This window comes from Numenius arquata, chromosome 1, assembly GCF_964106895.1.
Source record: "Numenius arquata chromosome 1, bNumArq3.hap1.1, whole genome shotgun sequence".
In the NCBI taxonomy this organism is placed as follows: Eukaryota; Metazoa; Chordata; class Aves; order Charadriiformes; family Scolopacidae; genus Numenius; species Numenius arquata.
Genome location: NC_133576.1, coordinates 82224357 through 82252165, shown reverse-complemented (window position 1 = coordinate 82252165; position 27809 = coordinate 82224357). Strand labels below are relative to the sequence as shown.

The window sequence follows — 27809 nt, the reverse complement described above, 5'->3', positions numbered from 1 at the left end:
TCTCCTCCTTGGCTGTGATACTCCTGGCAAGGGACAACAGCTCACAGCTCTCCGTGGCCCTACTTCCCGTACACCTGGGACTCGTCTTGCTGCCAAACTTGCATTTCTTCCTGCAGCCGGTGATCTTTGCATGTAAAAGAAGTCATTTTTTTGATATGTCATTTGCCAAAACTGGGAGAAGAAAGGGAGGGCATGTTGAACCCTATGAAAGACATATTGCGTGGATTCTGAATCTAGGGTTGGAGGGGAGCGCCTTAAGTTTTTGCTTCTTTTGTGATGGTAAAAACGGCATTATTTTTTCTTTCACTATTTTATTCTGTAAATAGAATATGTCAGATTCAGCCCACTATGTAGAATTTTAAAAGTTACACATTTTTGAAAATAGCCACAAGTTTGGGGAATTTTCCATGAACTAGTGGAAAATATATCCAGATGTTTTCCCTTTGGAGGACTTAGGAAAGTTCTCAGCTAAGGAAGCAACCTTGGCCAAGAACAAAGAGATTACTTCCCATGCACTGGGACTTCTCGGACATTAAAAAAAAAAGCAATAAAAACCACAAAAAAAACCCCACAAAACAACAACAAAAAACCCACCAAAAAGTCCCTTTCTTAGCTTGATAGAAACTTCTGCATTTCTAAAGTAGATCACAGACTTGAGCAACTTCCTTTCCATATCCAAGGAACTTGCACTTTGATCCTTACTTTTGGACTTTGTGATCCTTATTAATATGAAAAAAAAAACCCTCTGAATCCTGTCAAAATGGAGTCTACTGCAAGAAAATTTATTGGAAAGGAATTTGATTTAATGAAGAAAAAGTAGGATTCTCATGAGCTAATGTATCTGTCTTAGCCAGTGTAACTGTAGGTTACAGTTCCAAAGCCACAGGGGTTTGATTAGCAGAGCTGAAAAATGTCCCTGTGCAAATGGTTCTTGCAATTCCAGGAGGGAAGCACAACTTGCTGTGTACTTGGTATTAGATGCATCTCTGGACCTTGCCCTCCTGACCACCAGTGTTGCAGAGAGAGGAATTATACGCCTCTGTGGCTGTTTGAAACCCAGGCGAAGCAGTGATCATAGTCATGCCTTTCAAGAGGCATGCATCCTGTTTGGAGATACACTTGACAAAGCTCAGCAAGACAGGACCGAACAAAAATAATCCCTGCTGGAGAACAAGACTGTCTTTCCTTTGATGGCCAGCAGCCAGATTCATGAGGTCACTTCCAGTCAAATGCAATATGAAGCGGGGCCGTGCCAGCAAGGTTTAAGGAATCTCATGCCACCAGTGAAGCGGATCTCCTAAGCTGTGTTTGAGATGAGGTCTTACCTCTTATACAAGAAATATGAAGTTGCTATAAACCACTAAGTCCTGTTGGTTATTGCAGTGGAGTACTATGGGGAATTTAGCCTGACTCTGCCAAAATCCTGCTACGTTCCTCCTTGCTGGTGCTCTGGTACCAGGAAGTGCAATGAAAACATCTCTCAGCTTTGCTGCCTGCTACCTGTGCAGGAAATTCCTGTTCCTCTTCTGCAGGAACTCCTGTGTCTGTCACGTTTCCTATCAGCCAGTCTAAATGTTTTGGTGACATACAGGAATTTGAAGACGAGGTGCTGAGAAATGTCGTTGCACCCAATGAGCCGTAGATATTTCCTCAGATTTGTTGTTTTGACAATTGTCGCTGTATATTAAATGCGAAAGGTAACACTTGGCATCATTAGTATGGGAAAAGGTTATTTTCAATATCTGTTTGTGTGAACTTTGTGTGTAGTGACAGCTAGAGGTGAGCTAAGATGTTAGGCAAAATCTGGTGCAGGCCTTACTTGGCCTGGATCCAGAAGTAACTAATGATAAGTGTTCATCTATTTGTTTAGCTTCCATTTTCCCTTTTCAGGCACATTGCAAGGCACAATTTTTGAAAACTCCTTGGCTGATTTAGGTACATAAGCTTGCACTTGCTTGGATTTTAGAGGTCTAAAAACCCAACCTTCTTAAAATAATGGCTGAAATCCTTAGCAAGTCAGTGTGTTACCCTTGGCTTAGGCAGACAATTTCTCCTCCTGTGGCCTCTGGAGGACTCACAGGTGCTTCTCCCTGTTGATTCCACGGGGAACCTCAGGGCTGCCTTTGGGGAGATACGGTTCACTGGGCACCTGAATCCTCAGGAGGGTGCACGTGGCACAACACAGACAGACGTGTTTCCAAATTTTAAGACTCTGAAGGCTGCAGTAAAATGGTATCATAAGCTCTATAATGTACAATAGATAAACATTATAGCAGAAATTATCCTGAGGAAGAGACCTAAAGGTGAGGAACTTATTGTCTTTATAGATTTCTTACAGAGAATCTAAATGTGTGTAAGAGTTAATGTCAAAGGAAAGCTATACCAAAATAATGTGTCTTTGTTTTAATGGAGTTTAAACTCCACCTTCATATCTTCTCTTTAGGCTATGTGGTGCTTGCTGATACTAATATATGGCAACTGCTCATCAGGAAAGTTGTAGTGTACCTTTGGACACCAGTTGTTAGAAAAAAGTGGAAAAGACTTGAGAAGTTAGGATGAGGAAACTGAAATGAAACATACATTTAAATAAAATAGCTGAAAATTACTTGTTGCACTCTGAACTTCCAAGACTGGAGTCTCAGGTCTCATTCCTTTGCTGTCAGGTGTGTTTCTCTAAGCTAAGTTGAAAAGATTCAGATTTCTCTTATTGCCTGATAACTGGCGCAGCCACAGAATGCTGCAGGAATGGGTATAATCCTGCATGTGGGCTGTGATGATATGTCATTGTATTTTCAGTTTGCTCGAAGGGCTCTGTGGATGAGATACTATAAAATGTGTATTAAGTATAAAATTACTTGCATTATTTTTTTGGCTAAATCTTTTGTCTATAATTGGTCTTTAATTAAGGTTTACTGAGAATGAGAAGAAAGAAATAGTGATTATATTTTGCCCTTTAAAAGAATGCTTTAGCTATTATGTTGCTATTCTCCTGTCAACCCACTTTCTCATCTGCTTTTCATCCTGTTTGAGGTAATTCTGCAGCAAGCACTGGCTGTATTCAAGAGCCTCCTCTAACTTTATCAACGTACCCAGTGTGTCAAGGCAAATCTAGAAAGAAAGTAGAGTATTTTCTCCTTATATGCCATTTGACAGAAAAATATATTTAGGTGTTTTTTTTTTTCAAGTGTGCTCTCCAACTGTGTCCATAGATTAATGATATTTTATATCCTTCATGACCATCCTATGAGGCAAGCGCTTCTGGTTAAAATGGGAAAAGCATGAAATCTCTGTTAAAAATTCTTCTTCTGTCTGTTTCTTTTTTAGAATTCCTATTGCTAAATCAAAGAGAAGTAGCTGGGAGCTCTCTGTGCGTCTAGGAGATGGAATTTACCCAGTTGCAGTTTCAAAGGATGGCACATCATTTTCTGTAAGTTCTGCTCATTTTCTAAGAAATTCAATGTATTGAGTCAATATATATTATCTTTGACACCTACTACAATTCTCTATCTGTTCAGTGACCAAACAGAGATAGGTGTTTATTTTGTTTTTTGTAGACATTGCTGTGAATTGCAAAACAAGACATTCTATGTTAATTAGATAGTGGTGGTGTTCAAAGATATTTCTGTGTTCGTGCCTGTGGAATGTTTTTGTATCTACTTGTTTTGTTAATTAGAAAACTCATTTAATACCCTGTTTAGTGTCTTGTTTAGAAGTAAGGTCTTATGCTCCATTGTAGATATATGAGAGCAAGAAAATAAGTGCAATGTCGACAAAAACTACATTAGCTTGAGTTAGTGATTAAAAAAACAAATCAAAGAACCAAGGAAACTGCATGCATAATCATACTGGAATGGAATTATTCAGCACCTCAGTGGTAAAACTGTATGTGGTCATAGTAAAATGCCAGTGTTTCAAAATGTTTCTAAGTCACTTCAGATGCATGTGTGTAAGCTATTGTTTTTATAGATATTCTAAGATAATAACATAAGCACTTAATGATGTCAGCATGAAAGCCAGAAAGACAGACCATGACAGTAGAAGAGCGGTAATGCTGGGTTCAGTAGTTCAGGTGTTCAACAGAATAAAGCCACAATAAAGAATAAAGACATAAGCTGGTTGAATTGGAGTATTGAGAAGGTAGATTTATAGAGAGAATGACTTTTTAAGCCTGTTAATGGTAATTTCACAATGAAACCGAGATTTTATTTTGAAAATAGCAGAGTTGCATAGTATCTGTTGACTCTTAGACAAGTTTTCAAAAGGGTCTAAAGAAGACAGTTATTCTTAGAATCATTGAGAAGCAGGACTATGAGGAATCCCAGAAGCTCTCTAGTTTACTTCTGACAGCTGTTTACTCTTATAGAATCATTTAAGTATGAAAAGACCCTTAAGATCATCAAGTCTAACCTTAAACCTAACCCTACCGAGGACACCATTAAACCATGTCCATAATTGCCACACCTACGAGTCTTTTAAATACCTCCAAGGATGGTGGCTCAACCACTTCCCTGGGCAGCCTGTTCCAATGGTTGATAACCCTTTTAGTGAAGAAAATTTTTTCCTAATATCCAGTCTAAATCTCCCCTGGCGCAACTTGAGGCTGTTTCCTCTTGTCCTATTGCTTGTTATCTGGGAGAAGAGACCGACCCCCACCTCACTACAACCTCCTTTCAGGCAGTTGTAGAGAGTGATAAGGTCTCCCCTCAGCCTCCTTTTCTCCAGAGTAAACAACCTCAGTTCCCTCAGCTGCTCCTCCTAAGACTTGTGCGCTAGACCCTTCACCAGCTTCATTGCTCTTCTCTGGACATGCTCTAGCACTTCAATGTCTTTCTTGTAGTGGGGGGCCCAAAACTGAACACAGTATTTGAGATGTGGCCTCACCAGTGCTGAGTACAGAGTGACTTCTTGTGTGTCTTTATTGAAGACGCTTCTGCAATATCTGCTCCATGACATTTTTTTATAGTCATGATGTTCACACCTATGTTGCATTCAGAATCATGAGATTCCTTTGAAAACGGGCATTAATGTTTCAAATAATGGAAACGTTATTGTCTCGGTTCACTTTTTGCTTTGCTCTACTGAAATTTCAATGTAAAAGACATTATTTTCAGTTGAAACTGGTCATGTTTTTAGGTGGTTATTTTCACTTATGTGAACTGAGGTAATAAAAACCTAGATTTTCTTTTTCAATCTTTTTGTTGGCCGAATTGGGCAAGAAGGTGCCTAACCAATATCCTTTTTAGTATTACCTTTACTTCTGTCACAGTGTATTTTACCGATACTCGTAATGAATGTGAGAGTATGAATAGAGAGGAGAGAGACTTTCTGTTCCGTGTGGATCATAGGTGCACCGTAAAAACGATATGGAGGAGATCAGTCATTGTGGTTACCACCTTCAAAAATTTTCTCTTGCAAGTATACTACTTTTAAGTGTGGAAGAAGGTGGTCAGTTTAGTTGTAGTGTTTCTTTTAGAAAGAATTCTAGGAGGTCTTGAACAACTGTTTACTCAGTACCTAATATATGGCGTTGCAGCATGGCTGGGGCACTCACCCCACTTGTGGAATGGTGCTTCAGGAGCGAAGGCCATGTCTGCATGCAGCTTTTTACTGAATTAAATGTATATAGTGGCTCTAATGGGCATCCTGTGAACTTGAATAAAACCCATTGCTCAAACAACAAAGCATCTCTGCCAGACTTCAGCACAATTTAGAGTTGGACCGGCACTGGTTTATGTGACAGAGATAGACCTTCCCAGGGGTGGTGGTTGCCCCCAGCCTTTCCTCCTTTTTGTTGCAAGGCGGCTATCGAACAGCCATCAGCCTGGAGCTGCCAGCTGCTGCGAGGAAGACACAGGGTGGCTGCTGGTTGCTGTGGGTGTTGCATAGGCCCTTCCTACTGTCAGCTCAGCAAACTAATTCCCATAGCTGGACCTCCCCGAACTAGGAGTTTGGTTTAGCACAACTAATTACACAAGCATGTATCTGTACGAGTGCATGCACCAGTATTTTCATTTAGTTATCTAGGCTGTCACTTACACTTGCTTGTTAAACTCAATAAAGATACATCTTTACATCAGCCAGAGGAAAGTTTACCGACTGAAGAGGCCTAAGCATCCTTTTATACTTTTGCCTCTATCGATTTTGAAGGCAACTGAACATACAAGCTTGTATATGGGTCAGTCCTGGATTCCACTTGCAGCTGAGCAGCTGCATTGTAAACTGCACTGTGTATCTCCAGGAGGTACGAACTCTGAGAAAGGATGCTGAACGTGTAATGCTATTGCTGCTGATGTATCATTTTAACATACAGAAAATCATTCCTACCTGTACCAGGGTCCAAAATTCCCTCAGTTGAAATGGGGCTGTTAAATAGTTCTGGTGTCTTGCGGCAGTACCAGCATTACAGCTGATGTAAGCCCAGTTTAACAAGGCATGTGTGGAGTCTGATTTCTAGTCCTTCAGTTTGTTATTCAAACACTAACACCTCCAACATAATCAAGTGGTTGGTCTGGCATTAATGAACCAGGCAAGAATAAGTAGTTAAGCATGACCTTATTTTTGTTGTTTGTTTTCATAAATTCCTTTATCTCTCAAAAAGTTGCTCGGGGCCCCTTTGCTGCTTTTCCTTGGCAGGGAAAGCGCTGAGGGATAGCAGCAAGAATCCCATCAGGATGGGGAGGGGAGCAACAGACCTGTGGAGGTTCCTTGAGTCCCTGCAGCAGGCTACTGCTGTTACCTCTTACTGCTAGGTAAGGAGAGAGGAGCACCTCTGAGGAGCTGAGCACCCCTGAGCATCACGGTGAAGGGATACATAAGCAACAGGGAGGAAGCAGGGGTGCCAGGTAAGGACAGGCTGCGTACCCTAAAGGTTGGGCCAGAAGGATTGGCAACAGAAGCTTCTGCATTCTGATTCTACCCTAATCAAGCCTGTGTACTTGGGGAGAGATAATTCCTTATTTACTTGTATCTGGAAAATTCCTTAGCTGGTGAAATAAATCACAGTAGGTGGATTTCACTGGGACCAGAGGTCTGTCTCATTTAAACCTTAAGGTATAGTGTATTAAAATTGACTCCTGAGCTTGGGTTTGTAAAAAGCAGGTAACAGTTTTTGAATACCAGGGTTGTTTAGAGTTGCACTTATTTTTCATTCTTATTGGATAAATAGCAGACTGCATGTTACTCCTTATTAATAATTTTCTTTTTGCTAGGGTTCTCATATGATTGTGCTGCAGACAAGAGAATATAGTAAATACAGCACAATCTAAAATCTTGTGAATTATTGTTCAAAGCTTTACAATGGAAAACCTATTGTCTTAAAACTTCAAAGAGGAAGAGTCAAAGACTAGGAATAAGAAATCTTGTTTCTAATGAGGAGGTATAACATACCATCAGAAAAAATGGGGAGACTCAAAGCCTTCTTTATTAAAACTTTGCTGCCAGAAACACAAGCCTTACTTTTTGAACTTCTACGTTTACTTTTTGCTATTAAATTGGTGTGACACGGGCTCCTGACTTTGTGGGTTGTGTCCCCTTGTGGCTTGTGACAAAGATAGCTGAATCTGTGGTGCAGTTAGATAGCCCAGTGGGAGGGCCACCTTCACATTCCCCTTCAGAAGTTTGCTCCCGCTGCAAACTGTGCATTGCAGCAGCAGCGTTCACATCCTGATTTACTTTGTTTACCACTGGGACTCTTCCAACGGTGACTCCTTTCTTTTTTGCCTTAACTCTCCTCCTCTCGCCGGCCGAAACCTCACCACCTCACAGTGTGCGGCGCTTTGCTCTCTGTGCGGGGAGCGCGAGCAGCAGGCTTCGCCACGCTTCCCGCTGTTCGCCAGCAGATCATTCGTCAGCATCGCGGTCTATGGGTCATCTGTGGTTTTCTTCCTTTATCATGAGAATCTTAATGAATTGTGCAGCGTTAACTGCTCTTTGCTTGCTCTTTATTTTTCAGGATTTTGAGTTTTGTAACCATCTGGTTTTAAGCATTTTATTTGTAACAGAGGTCCTTGATGCAAGCTGGCTTTAAGCCGCTTTAGAGGCCTTGCTTCCCCAAACTGAAGGACTTAAAAGATAAGTGGTCAAGTGTGAGCAATACTGTTTGCTTGAAGCAGTGCAAACAAAAAATACTAGTTTTCTTGTTTCCAGTAGAGGTTAAAAACTTCTGCGAATTGTAATCAGATATTTTTTCTTTTAAAATAGAAGTAGCTCTGTTGTTATTCTGAAGCCAGCAACATACATGCTAGTATTTAAGTTTGTATGAAATTAGTGTACTAGAATTTTCAGTATCAGACAGTTGTTTCTGGTGATGCCTTATCAACATAACAACAAACGTGTTAGCAATTAAAAGATTCTAATGACTTGACTTGAGAATTAAAATTTAACAACTTTGGTGAGATCTGCTTACTTGCGTACCAAGAACTTGCCAACTAAATTCATGTAAATGTTGTTTATTCTTTTTCTTTGTCCTATATATCAATTGCTAGAAGAATCTTTAGCTAACTGCTTGCTCCATATATCCATTTAGTTCTTGGAGGACAGATGGTCAGATTCTGGGCTTTGATTAGTATTCTTCTTGCGCTTAAAATTTTTCCTCTCATCAATTGAGTTAAAGATCTTACAATCAAGACTACTGCTAAAATAGAATTTGAAAGAAGAATACCCTCCTTTACATCAGATTAATGTAAACTAGCAACAAACAATCCAGAAGCATTCCTCCACCAAACTCTGGAATCTTTTGTTTAGTTCAGACAGGAATCTTTGTCATCTTGCCCTTTTCAATTGCCAGTCTGGCTAAGAAGTATGTTTATTTTATGATTTCATTACTACAAAGACTTGATCCCATTTTGCTGATGAAGTTTAGAGTTTGTTCTTTCTCTACAAAGCTTGAGCGTTCTGCAGAGTACCAAAGGGCGGGAGAGACAAAAGCAAATGGGAACCTACATATATTGAGCAAACCTGGTAGCTGTGTGATTTCCCTGCACTGTACTAAATTGACCCTTCAAAGCCAGATGTCGGCCACCGAGGATGCTCTGGATCCCTGTGAGGGAGACTTAGCCTGTTCTCAGCCTTTCACTCCCGGCTGCTGACAGCCAGTGTGGAGTCCCTTTGCTAACGGTGTGCTGGATGGAAGCTGCCCTCCCCAGCTGTGTTGTGAGCAGCCCACTGACCACTGGTGTCTGTAGGGCTTCAGTGTCATGGACAGCCATGAACCAACCTTCTCCAGTGTGGATGGATTTCATGTAGGTGATACATTTAAAATGTATGATAAAAATAATTGGAAAGAACGTAAGTGGCCTATGCAAGGGAGAACACAAATACATTGGACCAGGTATCCGATAATAAAGTTTAATTTATTGGATCCATGACTATATAATTTTCATTCAACAAAAGAATGAAAGATAAGTAATTAGGTGACTGTAGTGCAATCTTTTCACTGGTGTAACCCACCCTCCTTGCTTCCTTCAATCTTCTTCAGTTTTATTTCTCTGTTACGAATGTCACTCGAATTAGACAACTAAGGAATGGTTTATACTAGTTTCTTTGGGATAGAGGAGGTGGTAGAAAAGGGGTGGGTCATCTTCATTTTTGTCTATACCTCTGCTTTCACAAAAGCAATGGGTGAATCTGAAGTCTTAAATGATGAATACCAGCACTAAGTAATTACACTTTAGGAGATAGTCATATTTCTTTTTGTTTGAAGTTTATTGCTCTATGTGTAGGTTGAGGATCTAATTTTAATTCAACAAGGAATTTGTAGCTGTACTTTATGCAATAAACTGCATTCTTGAAAATGCTTTTGGCATAATCCATTTTTTGATTCTTTGCTATATTATAGGAATCCTGTTTTGAGAATTCTGAATTTTGCTGAATTGTGTGATTTCTCTGCAAGTCATTGTTGTTATTCTCCTTTTTCATGTTTGAAACCAGCCCTTCCTGTTAGGGTTCTTCATCTCTGTAGCAGATGCATACCTTCCCAGACCACTTAGCCTCATCTTCTCGTCTGTTCAGTTGACAAAGAATTTCCAGATGTTTTCACTTATAAAGTAGCTTCTTATCATTGAAGTTGTGGTGAATGAAAGTTGTTTATTTTTTTTTTAAAAAGCATAAGGTGAAATAGTTCAGAAGTTACTTTGAGCAAATGGAAATTTGATATATTTCCAGAGGGATCTGTATAGGTCAAGCACTGAGTAAGAGGAGTAGGGAAAGCTTAATTACTTTTTTCAGATTGCTACTAGAATGGGCTACCATTTTCACAAAATACTGGATCGCTTCCTAATTGCAAATTGAAGAACAGGTAAATATAGTACAGACATGAAATATCTATGAAAAATTTGTGAAGCTTGTTCGGCCCAATGAGAAATTGATAGTGGATGTTTTTAATTTTTTTATGAAAAAACAATGTTTTTTTCCGTATCTTTTTCATGAGAAGAAAATAATTTATTAGCTATCTGTGTAGGTGGAATATTGGCTTGTGTACCTTTTAATATTTTTGCAAGAGAAAGACCTATTGTATAGTACATAAATGAGAACATAAATGTACAAATCTAAGGCATTGCTGTCATCATTATTTGAATATATCCTGTATCATCAGCATAGAGTGGATAAGTAGTTAGCTGTATGCTTTAATTTAGTTAGTGAATTCATGTATATCTAGTTATGATTAAGCTTTGGCTTAAAATTAAAATGTAATAAACATTTAATTAGGAGAACTCTGCTGTATTCATTTGCTGTAAATGTTATGACTGAGGGGTAAGTTGATTTTTAAATTACTTCTGGAAATATTTTCTTTGCTTTATAATTTCTCTTCGGGGGGGGGGGGGAAATGCTTAAGAAGAAATATCACCCAAAAATCAAACTAGATGTAGCTGAAGTATGCAAAGCATCAAGTGTAAAAGGGAATAGTATAATGTAAAATCAGAGCAACGATACAGAAAGTTGCTGTAAGCAAACTTAGTCCACGTTTAATTCCTTAAACACAAGTGTGAATGGAGCAGGATCATAATCTAGTGCATATTAAGTTCTGTCTTTTCAGTATTCCATGTAGAAGAATAACATTGCCCAGCTCTATCAATATAAAATTAATAATCTTGTTAAGAGAATCAATAAAATACCAGAATTATTTTTACTGGTATTTTACATTTCTGGTATGCTTCAGGCACATAATAATATATAACTAATTGGTCATATAAAAGAATTCGGAGGGCTGTTTTAATAGGGATGAAAAGCAAATACCTGGAGGAATTAAAACAATAAGAGGGGTACCCAGTAGAGATGCAAATTAACATATTTCCCCAGGAGAAGTAAATGAAGTTTTTCTGGTTAGTCTAGTTCTAAATATATATTGTTATATATTGGAAGTTTATATGTGTTGTATTGTTATTCATATGGAATAAAATATACTCTTTTTCCCATGTCCTATATTTGTTTGAATGAAGGGAAAGTGCACAAGTGGAAGGGGCAGATCAGTTAGATAATCCTTACAGCCGTAAGCAGAAAACTTTTCCTGCATTACTTGCAGCGTAACACACAAATTTTCCATTGCAGTACACATGTAGTTGTGCAAACAGAACTCTTCACTAACAAGTTCTATAAGCTGTATATCTATAGAATCTGTTGTTCTGTAGGTTGTGTACCTGCTTCTACTCTTTCAATTCAGGTTCAAATGGAGAGCATTTTCTATTTGTAAAACTTACATGTTCTGTATAATGGCGGCAGATTTACTGGAAGGCTAGAGGTTGCCCCATCCTAATCCTGATGGGGTGGGGACAAGTTCTCCAGGGAGGCAAGTGCTGTGTGCTTGAACCCTTCAATCTGAGGAGAGCATTGATCCTCGTGTTCTGACTCTGTGGGCAAGTGCTTTAATTGCTACGTTTCTGTGGCTGCTGACATTGTGTTTTTTTAAATGAAAGTGGCCTTGGCCTCAGTATCTTGTTGTGAACCCAGTCTTTCTGGTATGCATTTCCACTTTGCTGCACTGAGTCTCTCGGAGAATTTAGATGCTGGGACGTGTTAGATGAGATAGAGGTAAAAATGCTTAGGTAAATATTAAGTATACTCATATAATATTTTTGTGTACCAATACTAGGTATGCTTGTATACTAAGCAAAAAGAGAAGCGGGGTGTATCTGGATTGCATGTTTTTCAAAATACCACACCAGTTCATCATAAGTATCTGAAAGAGATTGGTACAACAGGTGCATGTTTGCTTTGTAAAGAGAGATTGTTGGTGTGGATTTGTATGTCTCTGGTTAGCTTTTTCACACAGTACTCCATAAGCATATAGAGAAAATACCTACAAGGTTGAGAACTAAAAATGACATGAAAGGTAATTAATTATGTAATTTTAAATATGCTTTCCCCTCTGGCAGGGCAGTGTAATAGCTTGGTTATAGTAGTTTTTGGAGATTTGTAGTTCTGCTGCAAAGCTCACAGTAACTATGGTCTGGCACTGATACGTAGCCTACAAGAATTGTTTAACAAGAAAATGCAAAGAAAGGTCTGAAATGTTAAAATTTAAAACATTTTAAAAACAAGAGTGGTCGTTCGGATATTTATCTTCCTTGTGTTAGAATTGGACTTTTCTTCATTATTGTTTAGCATAGTTCTTAAAAGGCAGAGAAGAAGCTAAGTTTTTACAATGATTAATTCTAAATTATCTAATGGAGAGTTTTACCCAGAGAGGTGGCTTCAAAGGATGAATTCCTGTGGTATGAAAATGGACACTATGTTCTGTCATAGGTCATGATTCAATTATTCCAGGAATTCCAGTGAACAATGAACTGAAATATAAATTAAATATCTGTAACAATACAGATAACATACCATTTTCTTTCTTCAGAAAGTCTTGTTTCTGGCATAACAGCATTTAATGTGTCTGCCACCCTTCCAGTCCTTCTGTGGTCTTTTGGTGTAAGACTGAAAACTCCATGGGGGCGTGGGTGTTGTCTTCAATTCATGTGTGTGCCATGCACACTTCAGATCCTGCACCACAATATTCATATCACTATTTTCTAGTTTCTAAAAACAATGCTTACACGAGCGTCACTTGGATGCTTTTCTTTACCTTTGATTTTGCATCCAACAAAACTGGAAAGAAAAAGCCCAACCAACTCCTTCCTGCCTTCAAAAACCCCTCCAACTTCCCAACCCCCCTCCCCAAATTTTGTAGAATGAATAGATTAAAAAATGTTGTGAGCTCCTCCTGCTGGTTCAGCAGTAGCAATAGTTACATTTAAAAGCATGCTAATATAATGTTAAGAGCCTGGCTTATTACCACAAAAGCCATAGTTAACTCTGCAGCTCCTGGATAGTGTTTCATCTTTAATTCTGTTCTCTGAGCAAATCTCAGCACATTTAATATTCAGTATGACACTCTACTTGGGGATCTCTTGATGCTTTGGCGTAGGGGGAACTATAAGGTCGTTGCTGCTTTGAGTTGCTTTCTTAGCTCTAAATTTCTTTGCTGCTTTTTTTCCCCTTTAATTTAATTTTTAAGTAAACCAGACTATTAACATTACTTTAATGTAGCTTTTATGGCTTATGAAAAATAATGCTGCTGTAGTGGATAGATGTGCGTCAGCTGTGACTAAATGTTTTGATGTAGTCTTCTCAAAAGATAGACTAGAAGAGCTTTCCTTTGAAATATGTGAAGCAGTTTTAGACACAGCTTCTCAGATGGATCTAATTAGTCTTTCATACGGACTGGATGTCCGTTTGTTGCAGCTGAATTCTCATTTCATTCACCCATAACTAGAAACACCTCGCTTCAAACGTGTTTCTTCAAAGAAAGAAGGGTTTAGGGTTCCATGTTTTACTGCTTTTTGATGTTGGTTTCCCTTTAACTGAGAAGACCTTATGTTTATACAACTGTTATTATTAAGAAAACATAGCTTTGTTCAGGAGAGTTCATTTGGTATCAATGTTAGCTATTGGTAGAAGTCGGAGATCTGTGGAATAGATCGTGCTATACGAGACTAGTGGGACAGCTGTACGTCTGGCTATTAAGCTCGTTGCAAGGAAGATTTGAATGCAAGCAGGATGTTCTAATAAAACCAGGGAACCTGGGTTGTGGGAAGATGAAAATGAAGATTAAGAGGTTACAAATGATCAGGCTCATCAATGGATAGCGTTCCTATTTATTATTTATATACAGTAGTCATCAAAGAGGCATTGTACGCTCTACTGTTCATCATTTAGGGTATGTTTACGTGGCACAGTTTAGTGCAGTGCAAAGGAACCTGTGCTGGGTAACCTAGTTAGGGCAGTGCTGCATTAATGCAGCTGTGCTACTCCTTGTGGAACTAACTTGTTTAGAGCTGGCACACACATCTCCACGTCACGCTGCCTTGTGCCATGTTGCGACACCTCTACAACAAAGAACATCATGAAAGCTGGTGATAAGTGTCTGATTGGTGTCAAATATTCAGTGAATGATACTCAGATACTGTCATGGTTGATGCTTAAGGAAAAGGAGTGGAAGGAAGGCAAGGTGACAGATGCTCTGCCTGTGTCTATTCCCCACTGGCTGCTTTGCAGTCTTGATGTTCTTTGACTAAGGGGAATCAGTTTGCAGAAACAGGCTGATTGTGCTGGCCATACTTCTCTGCTCCCCAGCAATGTAGCTGAGCTGGTTTTGCCTCTGGCAATTGCTGTTCACCTCTTCTCTTCCTTGTCAGAGAAGGGGCAGTCCTGCCCAACTGCCTCAGCTGGTGGCACCTAGGACACATTGACAGAAGAGAGCGTCTCTTAGATGCTTAAGAACCCCAGGATCCCTGCAACACTGGATGCTCAGGTAGCTGCTTAATGTCTTGGGTGGGGTGGTGGGCTGTGAGCAGTCTGGCATTAGTGGAACAGGCTGGTCTGCAGGGCTGTCTCTCAGGTCCCCGTTACTTGTCCACATCAGTAACTACAGCAAGCTTGCATGTCTGCTAGGAAACTCCTTCCTGCCCCTAGCTTCACCCAGTTGTTCCCTCCATTTGCCTCTCACAGTGTCACCCTCCTTTCTTAAATCGTCTACTTCTCCGCAGGTGTCTTTGTGTTCCCCTTTTGTCCTGCCGGAAAGCAGGTCTGGATCTGCTGCGCAGTCATTCATGTAGAGGTTGCCCAGCCCAGATGCTGGGTGACAACCAAATTGTCCTTGTCTGTCCAAGGGCTGAATGGGGACACTCGTTTTGTTCTCTGTGCAGCTCCTCATTTCCATAAAACTTAGAGGGATTTTAATATGTTTGGTTAATACGCGTTGAGTGTGTGATGGGGATTTAGAAGGACTCACAAATAAACAGTGTGTTTTGTTAAACACTTTTTTCCTTCCAAGGTCAGGCTAAAGGTACTGTTATTGAAAGGGTTAAAAAAGAAAAAGGTTGTTCTGAATGCAAGAGGAGGGAAATGATTTTAAATTATTAAAAATGAATTGCATCACTGTCTGTGGCTCATATAAAGAATAAAAAAAGGAACTGATTTAAGTAGTTGTAACCAACTGCCAATGGTTTATTTCATTTTCCAGAGAAAATCTACAGATCTTGAGGACGTACAATAAATTGAAATCAACTGGAAACCAAAGTAGACCTATAGCTCCATAATGCTAGAATTATTTCAGGTAATATTGTATGCATCAGTCTTTATTTCAAAGGTTGTTGTTGCTGTTCCAAAATCACTCAGATTTAAGGAATGCCAGATGTCAGGTGTGCATTTTGCAATAGCATTAACTATGTGACTGGATGCAGAATCCCTTCGCTGTTCAGTGTGTTATATAGGCCAGCTCTGGGCGTTTCCCATAGTTTGTGTAGAGATGAGGACTGTTGTCTATATACCTTTTGTTTCATTTGTTGTGGAAATGAAATGAGAGGCAGTGCAGGAGGTGAAGGTAAGGAAGAGAAGGGTCAGTCTTGCGGTTAATGGGGCTGTGGGCCGACTTCTATCTCTGCCTCTGCCAAAGTCTTTCAGAGGTGCTAGCCAAATCTTTGAAACCATACTTTCTATAAATACAGTCAGGTTTGTATGCTCTTCATTCTCTGGGCCTCAAACTTCTCACTAGAATCAGTCATGGAAACACTGAATACTTACAGCTGCTGGGGAAATCACTGCTATCAGAAAGTTATAAAGCAAAGTACTCTGCAGTATCAGGTTTCATGTGCATCATCTATTTAGTAGGGTCTTTTTAAACCGTGATCTCTTGATGTCCCATCTCTACTAGATGGTGTGAGATGATGGGAATGTGGTGAAAATAAACTGATGTTTCTCTAGCGTGAAAGAGTGAAATATTATGTGCTAAGGGGGACATGGAAAGTATGATGAACAACACAGTACTTCTGTCTGTGGACTAAGACTTGAGTAGTATGCAATAAGCCTACCAAACAATTTGGAGGCTAGTTTAATTAATAAGTATTGTTCAGTAATGTGTCCACAGCATTACTTCTTGCTCCAAATTGTCCTCTCCCATCTTTTCTGCACCTCCTTCACTGACACTTCCAATCTTTGTTCCAGTCTGCTTTCTCCAGTCATAGGGCCCTCAATGTCCAGTTTTTGTTACTTGTGGGTTGTTTGTACTGCTGCTTCTTTCTTTGGAGCTTGGCCCTAGAAGGTGTAAGCATTGAAACCACAGAGGTTGCAATCTCATTAGGTTTATACTTGGGCTGGTATTCTGCAATTCAAAAACACAATTTCAGAGGAAGCTGTGTTCAGCCCTGGGCTGGTACATTAAATACAAATAAGGTGTCTTCTAGAAATGTAGCTGTAAAGTGTGGTAATCTGCAGGTATAGGGTAGGATTATTTTTTTTTAAATGCATAGAATCCAAATTTCTGCAGTTTGCAGGGGGATGGTAGAGGTGTGCTCCAACAGTTTCACTTGCCAGGCAGATTTTCAAGCCTCTGTTCCAAGTGATAAAGGAGATGTCGCAGCCTTTCAGAGAGAAGTCAATATAATGTTATGGTGGCCAAAAATGTATTCTTGTTCTGTGTCAGAAATGGCTGCATGTTTCTCTGAAATTTCCCTTTTCTGAAATCACTTCTAAATGACTGTTCAGCCCAAATACTCAGAGTTCATCTGAGTTGTAAGAAACTAAAAATACAGTGGACAACTTTGGCACTAAGGCTCTCCTCTTCCCCCTCATGCTGTAGCTCTGTGTCCCAGACCCATGCCTTTCGGCAGGCTCTTCCTCTGTTCCCCCCGTGCTCCTTCTGTCTTCATTCCAACCTTGTCTTTCTGTTGTGGCTGCCCTCTTGTTTCCACCATCTAACCTCTATCAGCTGTTTCCTTTATTGCCCTAATCACTGTGTATTTTCACACAGTGACCCCTTTGTCCCTGTTGGAGCAGCCCAGCTGTTTGATGCTAGCAGATGAGCTTTCATGCACAGTTTATCCCATTTTAAATTAGTGTTTTCTCCTAGTTGATAGGGGAGGAGGGAAATAGTTTAATGAAAAGTGTGTTTGGTTAAACTGGTACCTTTATTTTGATGATGGTGAGCTTTGCATATTGTTAATTTATACGAACATACTTTGGAGTAATTTAGGGTCTTTTATCATCTAAACTCTCAAAGGAAAGCTACATTCGTGGCTGGTCAGCAAAATAGAATCATAGAATGGTTTGGGTTGGAAGGGACCTTTAAAGACCATCTGGTCTGACCCCCCCTGCCGTGGGCAGGGACACCTCCCACTAGATCAGGTTGCTCAAAGCCCCATGCAACCTGGTCTTGAACACTAAATAGGCAATAAGCAAGAACGAAGACTAATTTTGTTGTTTAAAGATAACAGCAATAAATGAAGAAAAGGATAGAGGTAGATAGTAGATCCAAACCTCAGGAAACTGAGGGCCCGGGCCTCTTTTGTTTAACAGTTAAACAGACCAAGAACAAAATAGGCAGAATAGGATGCCCTTGAACAGGTCAGCAGCAACTCTTTAAGACAAAACAGAGAGAAACAGACCCTCTCCCTTACACAGCTAATGGATTTCTCCTGCCCTTGGCAAAGGAAAACTTTCTGAAATAGGTGACTTAATAGGAACAGAGCGGAAAGTGCCAAGGGATGGTCATTGTCAGTCAGTCAATCTGTCTGTTAGTCTACCCAACCGAAGTCAGTGGGGAGATCAAATCGTGTTGGCCCATTATATTGGGTACATCTGCAGCCCAAACTGAACCAAAGATGATCTAAAGTTGCTCAGGCTGACCCTGCAGCATACAAATACTCATTATTTGGTTTATTGTAATTTATGTCATAAATCCCAATTCACAATACATGATTTTGCTTTGTAAAAACACACTGAAGTTCTAGATTGTCTTAAGAATGAATGCTTTTAGGAGCATTACTGAGTGGGATCTTTTGAATCTGTTGAACAATTCACGTTCCAAACAGACGCTGTTTCAGTAGCTAAGGGTGTGCCCCAGAAAGTTCAACATTAGTAATGCTTTCCAGAATAGGTGGGAAATTGTTCTGAAAATGGCAGTAGGAAGTATGTTCGATGTTACACACAACTCTGGCATTTTTCAGTCATTTGTAACTATTAATCTGCTTTACTAGATATGCCTGGCTCTTTCTGTGCATATGTGCTGTTTTATTTTTTTTATTATTATTCAGCAGCAATTTTTTAATGGTCTTCATTAGCTTATCATTTTAGCAAGCTTACTTCTGGTACAGTTAGCTGGAGTGATTAACAGATGAAATTACTTCAGAGTATAAATTCTCATTTGGTCTTCTAGGTTATATTTCATCTCTGTTGTATGCTTTCCTAATTACCAGCATATATTAGTACTTAGAATTAGAATTTTAAAGCATTTATTATTCATCTTCTCTAGATCAGAATTGAAAACAAGATGGGCTGATGTTATTATTTCTTCAAAATCTGGTAATGTATTTTCTCTCATTTAGGCCTAATTATCTCTTTAAAATATTAAATCAAGAATTGTTTTAATCCACATGACATGGTTTGGTGTGGATTTTTCAATTAAACTACTGTTTTTTCGGTTGCGGTGTGTGGTTTTTTTTTTTTTTTTTTTTAAACAGCACTAGCCTACATTACATTTGAAGTGGATTATAGAGCTCCAGCTCTGAACCTGTATCAGTGGTGCCTGTCATTGGCGCCAATACTGAAGAAAGCTGAGTGCAAATTTTGCAATTTGGTCTTATCCCTAAGAAATGTCTGAAGAGTAAATAAAAAGCACAGGTAACTTTGGAAACAATAATATTTAGATGCAGCTTCATGAGTTGGAATAATCTCTGAGTATATCTTACTAGGTTAAATCTTTTTCTTGTTAAGTAATGACATTAAAAAACAATCTGTGCAAAGCACGTAGAAGATTAATTAACATTGGGAAGAAAAGAGATGTCTGAGCCTTTCACCTGTAAGGTACCCTTTATCTCCAGCTGAGTTTGCCAGCCTTTATTGCTATTTGTCATCTTCCCCAACAGGTATCTTGATATTTTTTTTTCCATGCTGCCCTTTATACTTTGAATGACTCTTGTAATGCCAATACCACATATTAATCTGTTATTATCTCCCACGGAAGGCTTTAAATATTTGCTTGACTTAAGCAAAAAAAAAAAAAGACATTAATTTAACTGGTGTATGCTTCCTTGTAGAAGCAATTAATATAAAGGTGAATTAACTAAGATAAAAAGTCTATTCTTAAGTTTAAGGATGTAAATACAGAGTTAAGGCCTATCTATTATGATGCTTTTCATATAAGTGTTGTTTACATTTATTTTCTGCTAAAGCAAGCACACACAAGGAGAGTTCTACATATAGCTTTGATATGGCTTTATGGTGCACATCTGTGGGTGGTCTTTACCTATACAAGTAGCCATCTTGGCTTGCACCGTTTGATTTGAAGGAGTGAAGTAGTTATGTACACAAGGACTCTTCTACTGGATGGTTTCCTTACATAGTGATCATTAGGGCATGATGGAGCTTTTTGGTTTCTTTTAAATGTTGAGTCATTTAATTTTTTTGCTGCTGGTAAAGGTATGTGATTTGCAAAAAAGGAATGGCAGGGATCATTCTGTACCAATATTGTACATTGCTTCTTGTATGATTTTTACATGGATGTTCACATTTGTACTTTTATCTTTAAATTTTTGGTGTATGTGTTTAAGTGCACACTTCTATAAATGTATGCATCCTATTTAATCATATGTTAGCACATTACTAAAAAAGTATAGCATTATTACTGTTTCATATCTTAAATCTCTCAATCAGAGAGAATTGTGATTTTTTGGCATTCTTTCTTTTCTTTCTTCTTTCCCTGGTTGCACCTTTTGGCCTTTCTAAGGAAATACGTTTTGTGTAAACAATCTCTTGGGTTTGGATAACCTTGAGCTTCAGGACTGTAGGAATTCTGCCCTGAATTGCATGCTGTCTTTTAACTTATATGGAAACTTTATCATTAGCCCAGTCTGCTGTGGAAAACTAAGATTTTTTTTTTTCCCTCATTCCAATGTCAGGCATCTGCATTTAAAATAGTAGGGATAATCTCCATTTTTGATTGCGTGCATCCAAGGCTAAGAAATATTTGTTGGACTAATAGTGGTGGTTGAAGCATGTCTTACCTTCAAAGAAGTGGGTTTTGCAACACTAGGAATAAGACATAAAATCTTTATTGCTCTGGGCTTGAGGTTTTTGTTTTGTTTCTGTAAATTTAAGGGTAATATTATAGTTTTATTAAATCGTTCTGCATTATGTTGCATGACAGAGGAAATGAGGCTTTTAGTTAAGTGGGCTATTGACAGTTTAGATATCAGATCTAATGCAATGAAATGGCTTATTAAGATCATGGAAAATGATCTCTAAAATTCTTGTGCTGTTACTTAAACTTCATGGTATATGCAGCTTTGTAATTTTGTTATCCATTTTACTGGAAATAGGTGACCGGTAGCCCACCCGAGGTTTCTCCCCACAGAAACAGTTTGTTTTTTTTTCCCCTGAAGTGCTTCAACATGCAAGGTCTTGCAGGAATTGTACAATTCCATATTGAAAAGTATATACAATGCCTACCTCAGTTAAAGCATGCCTGAGTTACCATCTTTTTCAGTTCTTTGCAGATGCCTGAGTGACAATGAAAAGAAAGTCCATTATAATATTTTTAAATTGCTTGTAGGTAGTGTACTTTGCTGTCTCCAGGCCAAAGATGAGATCCACTCTCATAACTGAAAGAGCTCTTCTGGTGGCCAGTGTCTGTCTGCCTCATGTCAGCATCCACATATCACCCCGCATGTATAAGAGCAAAGACCCTGTTGAGTGTGAGGAGCACATCACATTCAGGAGCCCCTACTCCAGTCTGGCTGGAACCCAGGGAAAGAAAAGAAATAGGTTCTGTCAGAGTTAGGTGTAAGTCGAAAACTCCTCCTTTTCCTCTTCCAGCCTTCTTAGTAGTGAGTTTATTGGAGATTCTTTTTGTCATCTAGGGCTGAAACCATCGTGAATGTGTTAACAACAGCCGCCAGCTTTTTATGTTAGGGAGCCTACCAGCAGGCAGCCCCATGCAGAGAGCGTGGTTCATGCCGGGTTGGAAAGGGAGCTTTACCTGGTTTGTGCTGAAGGATACCATGCTCTCATTATCACGTCTCAGAAACTTTTTTTTTTTAGGACAAATTTGTTTTTAACGTGATCAACAACACAGCAGCATCATCTGTGTAAATGGCCCAGCCATGTCATTTCACGAAAGGACAAATGGTATGTTCTCATGGAGAGGTCTTCGTCTATGAGCTATTAACACCAGAAGCATGCAGATCTCCCAGGCAAATGGACTCTGCACTGAGAAGCTGGATTAAGGGGACTGGAACCGTATTGTGGCTGCATTCAAGAAAACCTTCAGCCTTTGAAGGTTAATGAGAGATAGAGAGCTCTGTTTCCAGGGGTACGGAGGGCTGGCAGACTTCTTCACTTCGAGGGGTATTGTAACTGTGAAAGTTACTGTTAAAACAGTGATGCATTTTGTTTTCACAGCAAATGCTTTATTCCTAATAGGACATTTGGGAAACGGAGTAAAAAATTTACTCTTTGACAGCAGAGGCACTGTCTTTTACTATCCCTTTCATTGGTGTAATTCTGGCAACAACTCATAAGACCCACGAATATTTTCTCCTAAAATTACTTCTATAGTTTTGTGGCTGCCTAAACTAACCTACTATAGCCTATGTCCCAGTAGACACCTCTTGATGCAAGTCTCAGTTCTACTGCGTTTGGCTGTGCAGGTTCTACAATGAGCAAACTGCATAAAACAGATTTCATTTGTAGGGCTATAATAAAGCAGGATGCACCTCAAGACAAAAATACCAATAAATAGGGCTTTCAGTAATGTGTAGTGTGATATAAAGAGTTTGGAATTACACAAAAGGATTGATTAATTTCAAATAGTCCCGTTTCCTCACGATGGTCACAGCAACAGATAAAGTAAAAGCAGTTAAACCAAGGTTCCTATTGATACAGTGCCATCTTGACATTCTCTTAATTCATAACTAGGTGAGTAAAGTACTTCAAACCTCTATTTTCTGCTTAGTTGAGGTACTTTATTCAGTATTTCTCTGTTTCTGAAGACATAAGGTTTCCTTTCTCCATAACATAATGGCAAGGAGGATTTTGCAAGTTTCAGCTTTATTAACAGAACTAATGCCTTCAGCACGCGTACAGATACAGAATATGCGTCTGTATCGAAAAGTGTATTCAGTTTTTATCACCTATAAGACAGTTCTGCTGTCTTTTGTCTGGAAACAAAATGTGTGAAGAAGAAAAAATTGGCACATATTTGACATGAAATGAAATACTAATGTATCTATATTGAGATTTCTTTTCTAAGTAGCAAGTAGTGTAATGGCTTGATACCTTGAAAGAATTGGAGAATTTGAAAAGAGAGATCCCTCTTTGTTTTATATTATCTGGCTGTGCAGAGCAAAAATGTATGAAAAGTTTCCATTGTGAGGTGGCTGAAATTCTTTGTATCAGAAAATATCAATGCCCAAGGCCTCACTCTTAATGGCCTCAAAGCTAACCCAAAAAATCCCAACTTCATGGGCAGGAAGATACTGGATTCCTATAAAGAGATGTGTAAAGCTACAAAATGATCAAATGTTGCAATTATAAACAAACAGAAGACCTGTAAACTTAATGCAGTAACTGGCAGCTTCTTGGATAGAAAGTTCATCAAACTGCAGGGATTTTAAGCGTTTCTTTTCATTAATCATATAATTCTGAATATTCATTTTTCCCAGTCTTACTTGCCATTACTATCATTAAGCACCACCTTCATTGTGGTTATAACAAGGAAACTCCCCACAGTGCGAATCAATGCACAGCCAGGTAATTACATTTTATATGTATGTTAACAAGCTTTGATTATTTTTGTAGCCAGTAGGTGTTATGATGCAAAATAGAGACCTTCCTTAGCTGCTTAAAAAATTTCAAATTTTAAGCTACCTCTGTGGAAAAAGTGGAGATCATTCATTGGAGAGAACAAGAGTTAACAGTAAACCAGAATGATGGGGTGCTTTAGCTCACAGGGTCTGTTGTCGCAGAATGACCCTGTCTGAATTCAGTTTTCATAGAATTATTATTCAGGAACATGCTGAAAGTTTTTCGAGACTGATGAGAAAATCAATACATAAAATAGATCTGTTTTGCTTTATTGTGTCATCATTTTATAGCTATAAAAGATTCAGTGTTAGAATTTTGGCATTTCATTATGCATTTAGGGCTCTGACAGCTGGTCTGGTTGATTGTTCTGGGTATTTTGACCTTTCCTAGATGCTTCACCTGTGAACTGTCAAAGGTGTCTGTGTTGGTCTTCATAGCTGGCAGAAATGAGTATGATCGTTTTGAAAATTGGTGTAGATTGGTAGACAGAAAAGTTTTATTTCCTGGGTTTTCTTAAGAGCAGAAAAAAATAGGCATTTTTGTCAACTTCAGTTATCTGTGCTGAAGGTTTTTTACTGTTAGTTATTGTTTCTTAATATAAGTTAATAGCTCAGGAATACTTAAGTTTTCCATCCTACCATCTATTGACTAGAAAGACAATAGGCAGCGTTTCAATTTACCCATTACAGAGTTATCCTCTTCTCCTTCTCCAGTCTTTCCCCAAAGCTTTTCTGTTAGGAAACCTGTAAAAAACTGAGACAGAGGTTAGGCAACAACTGTGCTGTGGCCAGTGTCTATCAAAACAAATGGTGCCCTTGCCAAGTCATCATCTTGCACAGGCAGACACAAAGTGTTCACGTTGTGGGGAGAACTTAATTTGTGGATGAGGAGAGGTGATGGGTACAGCCAAGTGCACAGGCTCCATTTTCGAGCAGGGAAAAGAAAAGGTGAGGAGACCTAAAACCTGTATTTTGGATCTTTTCCCTTAGGGAAGTATTTTTCAGCTTTCCTTTGAGAAAGAGTGTCTGACTGTCCCCAGCCAGTAGTTGGGGCAGAAGCAGGATGGCTGAGCTTAGTTCTCTAAACTTGTCCAGTGTTGCCTTAATCTTAGGTGACTGTGTGATGATAACTATGACAAATGATTCTCTGTGCATACTGAAGAACCAGCCTAGGTCTGTAGAAGAACTCAGTGTTGTATGCAGGTGGTATGTCAATCGGTGCCGTCATCCAAATCCAGGATTAACCATTAATGTATCTGAAAGACTTCAGGTGCTCTTTTTTTTCCGCCAGTAGAACTGTATAGAGGATTGGTACTTGCACATGTCTGGACTTTCCAGTATCTTGCCTGGGCTGAAGCCTTGTCATCCCTTTCCTGCTGACACATGATGGATTGGGTATTTCTGCACCTGCCTCCTTTGAAGGACGTACACTGGCAGTGCCACCTCTGGACTAGCGAACACTGCTGGCGTTGAGTTCAGCATGAGAGCCAGCAGCCACTCTCCCTTCTACCCCTCTTGTGTAGTAGGGAGCAATTTAAGCCCTTCCTTTGTTAACATTGTACTAGTGCAGGGAGGAATACGAGATTCACGAGGCCAGAGACTGAATGCCAGAGGAGGAACACAGTTACAGGCTGGCTGTGAGGCTGGAAGAAAGGGAACCACAGCCTGGTTTCTACTGCTGGGACTGCTCAGAGACTTTTATCCAGTGAGTGGTTTTGACATAACTGAGTAAGCACAAAATTTAGCTTGGGTTATATGATCTTGCAGTAAGTAAAGTATAGCATGGTAAGTAAAATAATTTTTGAGGGCTTTATATACTTGGGTATTGCTGTTAATTTATCAACATCAAACCTGTGCTTGTTCAGCATTAAGTTTTAAGAATTGCCTGAACTAAATACCATTTTTTTCCTTAAAAATTAAATATAGCACACATTTAAAATAAACGTGCAGCTAAAATCAGATGCTCCACTTCTTGCAGTCTTTCTGGCTCTAAAAGGACTATCCTTTCAGCAGGGGGATGAATAATGCAGGTTAGCTTGTTTCTGTGGGCATTTATTACAGCCACACAGAACAGTTCCTGGAGAGGTTTTCTATTTCTTATTTAGCAGCAGTGAAAATTGCAATTATTCTATTTATTTGGCTTGCCACTATGGCAAAGAGGAATTCTTTGGACTGTGAGGAGGAAATATTTGTTTTCTCTGGCTGCTCCTTGCATATGCTGCTCCAATTATAATTAAATATGAATATTTACTGATAAAATAGAGCATTTTTCAAGTTCGGTTAAATGGATTTTTAAGATCCAAGATATAGGCATAGGCAACCCATCTTGTGTTTTGTGTAATGCTTTTCATTATACAAAACTAATAGACAGAGTAGCAAATCAATAAAATATTAGCATACACGTCAGATGAACATTATGGCTGTAAATTCTTCATCAGGAAGAATCTGTAGGGGAAAAAAAGGAAACAAAAAGCTGGATCAAAAGCGATGGGGGGAATTAATGTGGAGAAGATGAAAGGGAAGGAAGCGAACAATAGGGTTGATGTAAGTGGAGGATTAAGTAAAGCAGAAGCAATCATTTTTTATGGGACAGATGAAAAGAAATTGAGAATAATTGTTACGGGAGGTGCAAGTAGTGGCAAGTTGAAAATGACATGTATTTAATGGCCGTATGAAAACTAGGACTTGTCCGTGATTTGTGCTATCATTCATTTCCAAGAAGTAGCTTCCTAATAGCTCTTGTAGTATCATGTGCCGTTCTATCAATGGCATTCAAAAAATCTTATTGGATTCTTTTGTTAGTTAAAATATCATGCTAACATCATTCAACATTGTTTAGCTCCGGATACCAATTTTATTTTAAATATTTGAAGCCAGCCAGATCTTCCATTCAAGTCTGCTGACCCTTTGTACATGGAGCACTAGGTTAACTAGCTTGCTTAAAGGAGTGTTTACAGACACAGCTCATTACTTGCTGCAGCTGATAACGTGCAATGGGAAGTTCTGCAACTTACTCTGAAAGTTCCTAAAAGACCGGATAAACTGAAATTACTGTTAGGGCAAAATGATATCTGTTTTTAAGCATGCTAAGTGCTGTTAATAATGGCTTAGGGTTAAGGAAAGCCTGTCTTCCAAGAACATGCATATTGCTGATGCACAGCTCTGTTACGAGGAGCCCTTTGGGAAGAATCGGGACTGGGGTGGTGGTGTGTTTCCTGGCTGTCCTTTGCTGCATCCCACCTGGTGCAGAGGGTGAAGAAGCCCAAACCCTGACCCTCAGACCTCAGGGTCATCCCAGTCCCTCACAAAGGAGCAGTAGTGCTGTAAAACATCTGTGTCCTTGTGTTTGGGAAAGACAGTAGAGGAAAATCTGAAGGGACAGCACTGCTTACTTTCTTGGGCCTTTATCCCACAGCTAGTAGGGGAAGCCCTGACCAGTGAGGCGGAGGCGGCATTTTGTTCCCAAGAGAAGTTTCTTGTTCATTTGCTTAAAAGGTTCTTCCTGACTCATCCAAGTTTTTCTCCTTAATTCTATCCTGCTACTCACACCGATCAAGAGCCATGATGATTACACCTGTTGGATTTTTGAATTTTCAAATCGTTACTATCATTCCTGCCTGTCCTCTGTTTGCCAAAGTCTATCTGTAAGTCTGATGTGGTGGCATCTAGAGGATCATTTTAAATGGGAAGCAAGCATGATGGTAGAGTATTATGTAGGTCCAATGCTAATAATTTGAATGCTGACCCTTTCAACTTTTTGCTATTTTTCATAACAGTATACTCAAGCCCACCTTCCATCCTTGTTGTTCTTTCTGTGCTGCCCTCAGTTTATCACCACATTTTGAATAATGAGGCCTTGAATTATGGATACACAATTGTACCAGGGTCTTTATAGTCCTCTCCCTAGCATTTATGATATATTTGATTTTTAATGTGGGGAATTAACTTTGTTAACATGGTTTTCTAGGTAGGGCCTCTATATAGACAGAGAATGTAGAATCATAGAATCATCCAGGTTGGAAGAGACCCTTGGGATCATCGAGTCCAACCATCTACCCTACACTACAAAGTTCTTCCCTATATCATATCCCCCAACACCACATCTGAACGTCTCTTAAACACATCCAGGGATGGTGACTCAACCAACTCCCTGGGCAGCCTATTCCAATGCCCGACCACTCTTTCTGTGAAAAATTCTTTCCTAATGTTCAGTCTAAACCTACCCTGCTGGAGCTTGAAGCCATTCCCTCTCGTTCTGTCATTAATTACCTGTGAGAAGAGACCAGCACCAACCTCTCTACAGTGTCCTTTCAAGTAGTTGTAGAGAGTGATGAGGTCTCCCCTCAGCCTCCTCTTCCTCATACTAAACAGTCCCAGCTCCTTCAACCGCTCTTCATATGATTTGTTTTCCAGGCCCTTCACCAGCTTCGTTGCCCTCCTCTGTACCCGCTCCAGCACCTCGATATCTCTCTT

The 27809-nt window shown here is 39.3% G+C and overlaps 1 protein-coding gene across 1 annotated transcript in view; it reads left to right on the top strand.

Moving 5' to 3' along the window:
* Nucleotides 1-27809, top strand: part of PCCA (propionyl-CoA carboxylase subunit alpha) — a 292639-nt gene that overhangs the window by 174218 nt on the left and 90612 nt on the right. Inside the window, exon 19 of the mRNA XM_074156847.1 lies at nt 3325-3427. Coding sequence (XP_074012948.1) covers nt 3325-3427 — 103 coding nt within the window. The remainder of the gene's footprint in view (nt 1-3324; nt 3428-27809) is intronic.